This window comes from Saimiri boliviensis, chromosome 4 (genome assembly GCF_048565385.1).
Source record: "Saimiri boliviensis isolate mSaiBol1 chromosome 4, mSaiBol1.pri, whole genome shotgun sequence".
NCBI lineage: Eukaryota > Metazoa > Chordata > Mammalia > Primates > Cebidae > Saimiri > Saimiri boliviensis.
Window position 1 is genome coordinate 99,009,080 of NC_133452.1, and position 6,000 is coordinate 99,015,079.

The window sequence follows — 6,000 nt, forward strand, 5'->3', positions numbered from 1 at the left end:
GAGAATCGCTTGAACCCAGGAGGCAGAGATCACACCACCACACTCCAGCCTGGACTCTGTCTCAAAAAAAAAAAAAGAAGTATCTACACAATTTTGTCAGCCTAAGACCAAAAAAAATCTGTGTTAACAGGGTAGAAGACTTACAAGGCCAAAACATTCCATTTAGTCAGTTTTTCAACAATGACAAAATAAATTCTTACTTTTAATCACAAAAGCATAATTTTTCTTTTTTTTTTTTTTTTTGAGACGGAGTTTTGCTCTTGTTACCCAGGCTGGAGTGCAACGGCACGATCTCGGCTCACCGCAACCTCCGCCTCCTGGGTTCAGGCAATTCTCCTGCCTCAGCCTCCTGAGTAGCTGGGATTACAGGCATGTGCCACCATGCCCAGCTAATTTTTTGTATTTTTAGTAGAGATGGGGTTTCACCATGTTGACCAGGATGGTCTCGATCTCTTTACTTCGTGATCCACCCGCCTCGGCCTCCCAAAGTGCTGGGATTACAGGCTTGAGCCACCGCGCCCGGCCAAAAGCGTAATTTTTCTAACTCAGATTTTATTTTTATTTTATTTCTGAGACAGGGTCTCATTCTTGCCCAGGCAGAAGGGCAGTGGCACAATCACTGCCCCCTGCAGCCTTCACTTCCCAGGCTCAATTGATCCTCTCACCCTGGCCTCCCACTTAGGCAGGACTACAGGTGAGCACCACAACACCCAGCTAATTTTTTTATTTTTGTAGAGATGGAGGTCACTATCTTGCCTCTGCTGGTCTCAAACTCCTGCATTCAAGCAAACCTACTGCCTTCACCTCCCCAAGTGCTGGGATTATAGGTGTGAACTACTGCACTCGGATACATTTAATTTTAGAAGACTCAGGGTCTTCACTTTTCAATAATGATTTTTAATTTACTACATTATTTTTTAGTAAACATATGACAACTGAATGGTATTTATTATAATCCAAAGGAGGCACTTATGAAGTCACAGGAAGATTAATCATCTTCAAATCAACCCGTTAACCATTAGAGCAAGTTGAGATATTTTTTTTGCCAACCTATATTAGGACTATGTCAACAGTTGCCCAGTTAGAAATTAAACGACGCTTAAAACAACACGTCTAGACTTTAAAATTTTACCTGAGCAACACACACAAATACTGTGATCAACTATGCATGCATGCATATTACATGTATATGTATTTACCTGGATTTTATTAATTATGACGAATGTTTGGAAAAAAATCGAGGTTCACAATGGCTCACGCCTATAATCCCAACACATTGGAAGGCTGAGATGGGCAGATTACAAGGTCAGGAGTTTGAGACCAGCCTGGGCAGCATGGTGAAATCCTGTCTCTACTAAAAATACAAAAATTAGCAGGTCATGGTGGCACATGCCTGTGATCCTAGCTACTCAGGAGCCTGAGGCACAAGAATTGCTTGAACCTGGAAGGCAGAGGTTACAGTGAGCTGAGATCACACCACTGCACTCCAGCCTGAGGGACAGAGAGTCCATCTCAGAAAAAAAAAAAAAGAAAGAAAAAATCTTGGCTGGACACAGCGGCTCACTTCTGTAATCCCAACACTTTGGGAAGGCAGGATTGAGCCCAAGAGTTCAAGACTAGGTCTGGAAACACAGTGAGACCCCATCTCTAAAAAAATTTAAAAATTGATCCTTTTGTTATTTATATGCATGATGACTGGGTGTTCACATGCATGTGTGAAATGTGCCCACCTTGAATCTTGTTATGTAACATGTGCACATTACCCATCTGACATGAGAAAGAAAAACATTGAATTAACTAAAAAGTAAAAAACAAAAAAATTAGCCCGTCATGATGGGATGCATCTGCAATCCCAGCTACTCAAGAGGCTACTCAAGAGGCTAAGGTGGGAGAATTGCTTGAGTCTGGGAGGTCAAGGCTGTAGTGAGCCATGTTTGTGCCACTGCACTCCAGCCTGGGCGACAGAACAAGATCCTGTCTCAAAAAATAAAACAAAAATCTGTCAAGATGAATTAGGTAAACATAGGAATCAAAAAATATAGCAATGGATTATACCACTAACTATCTTTCATAAGAAAGAAAAAGGTGGAAAACCTTCCTACTTTTAGTTCACAGATGATTTCTCATTTTATAATCAAAGAAAATAAAGAACATGCCTTATAAAAATAAGGTAATGTGACTTAAAGTTGAATTATCACTTAACTGCATGGATTTCTAAGAAGCTACTGACTTCCAACTTTTCAATTTCTCTAAAACCAGAACATATTTTCTTTTTCTTCTTTTTTCTCTCAGAGTCTCACTCTGTTGCCCAGGCTGGAGTGCAGCAGCATGATCATAGCTCACTACAGCCTCAACCTCCAGGGCTCAAGTGACCTTCCTACCTCAGCCTCCCAGGTAACTGGGACTACAGGCATGTACCACCACACCAGGCCCAGCTCACTCCTTTGCTCACAAATGTAACTTGTTTTATACAGAAATAACAGGTCATCAATATATATGCTATTCCATGAATTTGAGCTTAATTGTGTTTTATTTAAAAACTCAAATAGAACTTTTATAATCCAACTATATTAAAAAAATTTTTTTTTTGGAGACAGCATCTCACCACTCTGTCACCCAGACTAGAGTGCAATGGCACGATCTCAGCTCACTGCAGTCGACTTCCCAGGGTGATCCTCCCACCTCAGCCTCCCGAGTAGCTGGGACTACAGACACACACCACTACGCCCAGCTCATTTTGTTGTATTTTTTTGGTAGAGACAAGATTTCACTATGTCACTCAAGATTTCACTATGTCACCCAGGAGAATCACTCAAGTGATCCTCCTGCCTTGGCCTCCCAAAGTGCTGGGATTACAGGCGTGCAGCCTTTTGTTATTTTTTTTTTCTTATTCACACTGGGCGTCACCTATTCACTTTCCACAACACCTAAGAAAAATCTTAAACATTAAATACACACCTCAAACATATAAAATTCATTACACAGGTTTTGTAGCCATAATAATTGTACTAATAAAGACTGACTCTAAAGAACGTATTAGGGCAGTGTTTAAATGGTCCAATTCACAAGAGGTGGGGAGAAATAATGATCCTCCCCTACCAAACTGGTAGCAACAATATGCCAAGTTTCCTGTGCTGAACTAGTGTAAACAAGGAAGAAAAAGAGCCGGAGGTGGGAAGCAGTCAGGCAAGAGAACAACTCTCTTCAAGATACAACTTTACTGCTAAATTTCAGCAGAGTAATAGCTCTTCTCAAGTGTGTTCAATAACCCATTTCTCTGACTAAACACCACACGTTAGTTGTCAGAAAGCTACACAGTAGGCTACATTCCATGCCTGAGATCATCAGATGTAACAGATAGAAGTGGAGATCACAAATGACTAATTATAAAGGTTATCGTCTGCATCCAGTCAGTTTTCTAAACATCTAGAAATTTAAACCCACGCTTGCTGTAATAATTGACCTTAGAAATAAAATAGCAGGACCCATCAAAGATGATACACAGGGAAAAAAAATTTACACATCACCTTTGGTGCAGCCATGGCTACAAGGCTCATACTAATAGATGAGCGTCATTCAGGATAGGGTTAGGTTAGGAGTGGGATAAAAAGTCGGCCTCTTTTCTAGTGTTGCTTGAGGCAGTCAGTGGACATGGAATAAAAGAGAGGTTGGCTGTGCAAGTGATGCCAAAAGAAACAAGATTCCACATGTCAGGAGACTGAATGCCCAACAGAGCAAAGGGCACTCAACCTTTAGCCTTTTGCCCAAAGAAATATTAGTCGCTTCACCTGAAATCCTTTCAAAGGAAGTCTAATTGCCTCCACTCCAACTCTGCCTCTGAGTAAACACAACAACCTCTACTCAGAGTACAAGGGGAAGCCTTGCTTATCAACAACAGCAAGTGCTACTATCAAAGCCAAGAAACACTCCTTTAAGTCGGATAGTCTTCTGCCCCAATTCAGTCTTCTACAAGGTGAAGCCAAAAATACTTGGCTCCCAAACTAAGTTCTCCATTTTCTCAAACATCTGTCAACTTAGTTTCCTTTCAGATAAGCCCCTCTCCATTCGCAGCATTCTGGAGGTCCTAGATGAACCCTCTGTTAGGAGTCCTGTCCCTTCAGAAAGTTTCCTCCCCCTAGATCATCTCATTTACCCCACTTTTCCTAAAGTGGTTCCCAGTCCCTGTCCCAGGTCTAACACTCCGGGTCCTCCAAGTGTCGATTTACTAGTAGATCCTACTCCTCCCTGGCATAACTCTTAAGAAAGTCATCTCCCTTATCGTACTCCCTTGTCTTCCCCCATATCATCAGCCCCTTTTCCCTACGTATCCTCAGATGGAAACAGACAGACACACAAATTAATCTGTTCTCAGCTCCTAACTCCCAAGCCTCTCCCGTGCTCAGGTTCTTCCGCAGTACCTAATCCTTCCCTATAGTTTTCTTCCAATCCTGGCATCCTCAGCCCCTCACTCCAAACCTCAATCTTTTTCCCCACTCCCCAAATCCAGATCTCCTGTGCCTTTTACTCTCGGCCAACACCGTAAGCCTCTCCCTCCCAAGTCTACCCACTATGCCTCGATGCCCAAGTCTTTTCCCCTCATCCCATGTCCCTCGGCCACTAATCCTGGAAAAACCTCAGGAACTTGCCCCACCATCTCCCTTCTGTCTCCGTGGCCCCTAACTCTCCTCTAGCCCTGCTCAGCCTTCACATTCTCCCTTGCCCCCCGGGCTCCCCAACTTGTCCTACCCGTCCCGAGAAGGAGTGCCCCTTAGTACCCGCCTGGCCCGCCCTGCTGCCGAGCTCGGGTGTCCCTTCCCTTCCCCTCGGGGCCCCGAGGCCGCTGCCAGCGCTGGTACGGCGGGGCCGGCTCACCAGTTGGTCATGTCCAGGAAGAAGGCGCAACCGGCAGGGTTGAGCTGGAAGCCGAGCAGCCGCTGGAACTCTGAGATGAGCACGTCCTTGTCGGTGGTGCCCAGGCAGCTGAACTTCTGCATCAGCTCCGGGTCCAGGTCCACGTCCATGCCCTCCATGGCGGGGGCCGGACACCCGCTTCCCCGCCTCCTCACAACCGAGCCGCCGCCGCCGCGCCGCCGGGCCCGGGGACCGGGAGGGGGCCCGCTGCTAGCTAGAGTCGTGACCCCGCTCCTCTGAGGTAGGCCCCGGGCCTCTCACAGTCTCATAGGGGTAAACTCACTCCGCCACTCACTCACTCTCCCCCCCCTCCCACCCCCCCCAGCTCGCCGCCTCCGCCGCCTCTCGCCTCTAGCCACTCCACCGCCTCCGCCTCCTCCCGCGCCGCGCCCACTGCGCAAGCGTCGCAAGCCTAGGCCCCGCCCCTTCCTCTCCCGGAGGCCCGCCCCTTAGTGTCGTCACAAACCCGTGACGTCCCCGCGTGACCTCACCGCCGCGGGCTAGGGGCCGGAAAGTGGGAAAGAGGAAAGTTACGGGTCCAGCAGTTGTGGGGAGGGTTCTGGCCAGACCCTTACTCCGCCCCGTCCCCACCCTCAAGGAGAGCAGTTAAAGATGGGTTGCGGGAGAAGCTCAGGGATTTTCGTTTATGAGAACTCTTACCATTTTGCAGGTGAGGAAACTGAAGTCCCGGGAGAGGCAGAGACAGTGGCAAGGTCAAGTAGCAAAGTGCACTCTGGAATCAGCGCTGCCAGCCGGGAGTCTGCCACTCGCGCTTGAAGGACGTGTTTGAAGAGCTGCTTTCCCAGAGGGATGCTGCTTTAAAGCCTTGATTCCCGGGTACTCTTTGATATTACTACAGTTTATCCGTGCTGTTTGTGTTATGCAACGGTGGCATTGCAGAAAAAAAGGTCTAGATACAAACATCCATCACAGGTCAAAAGAACACCACCCATAACCTTCCACCCACTCCGTCAGGAACAACCCTATCAAAATAAAGTCATGAGAATTTAGCATGCCTTGTTCTGTGTTTAAAACAGAAAACAAATTTTTTTTTTTAAAGAGAGAAAAAAAAAAAAACAGAAGACAAAG

The 6,000-nt window shown here is 46.2% G+C and overlaps 1 protein-coding gene and 1 non-coding gene across 3 annotated transcripts in view; one reads left to right on the top strand and one right to left on the bottom strand.

Annotated features, from left to right (window-relative positions):
* The window catches only part of ILRUN (inflammation and lipid regulator with UBA-like and NBR1-like domains), a 111,988-nt gene extending 106,743 nt beyond the window's left edge, over positions 1 to 5,245 (bottom strand). Inside the window, exon 1 of one of the 2 annotated variants that reach the window (XM_074397925.1) lies at positions 4,873 to 5,245. In XM_074397925.1, coding sequence (XP_074254026.1) covers positions 4,873 to 5,030 — 158 coding nt within the window. In that variant the 5' untranslated portion in view covers positions 5,031 to 5,245. The remainder of the gene's footprint in view (positions 1 to 4,872) is intronic. The other variant, XM_039467440.2, reaches the window with a different exon arrangement.
* Positions 1,668 to 1,773, top strand: LOC120363500 (small nucleolar RNA U13). Its single transcript, XR_005579044.1, has one exon. It is a non-coding gene; the product is annotated as a small nucleolar RNA U13 (small nucleolar RNA).
* Positions 5,246 to 6,000: the final 755 nt, after the last annotated feature.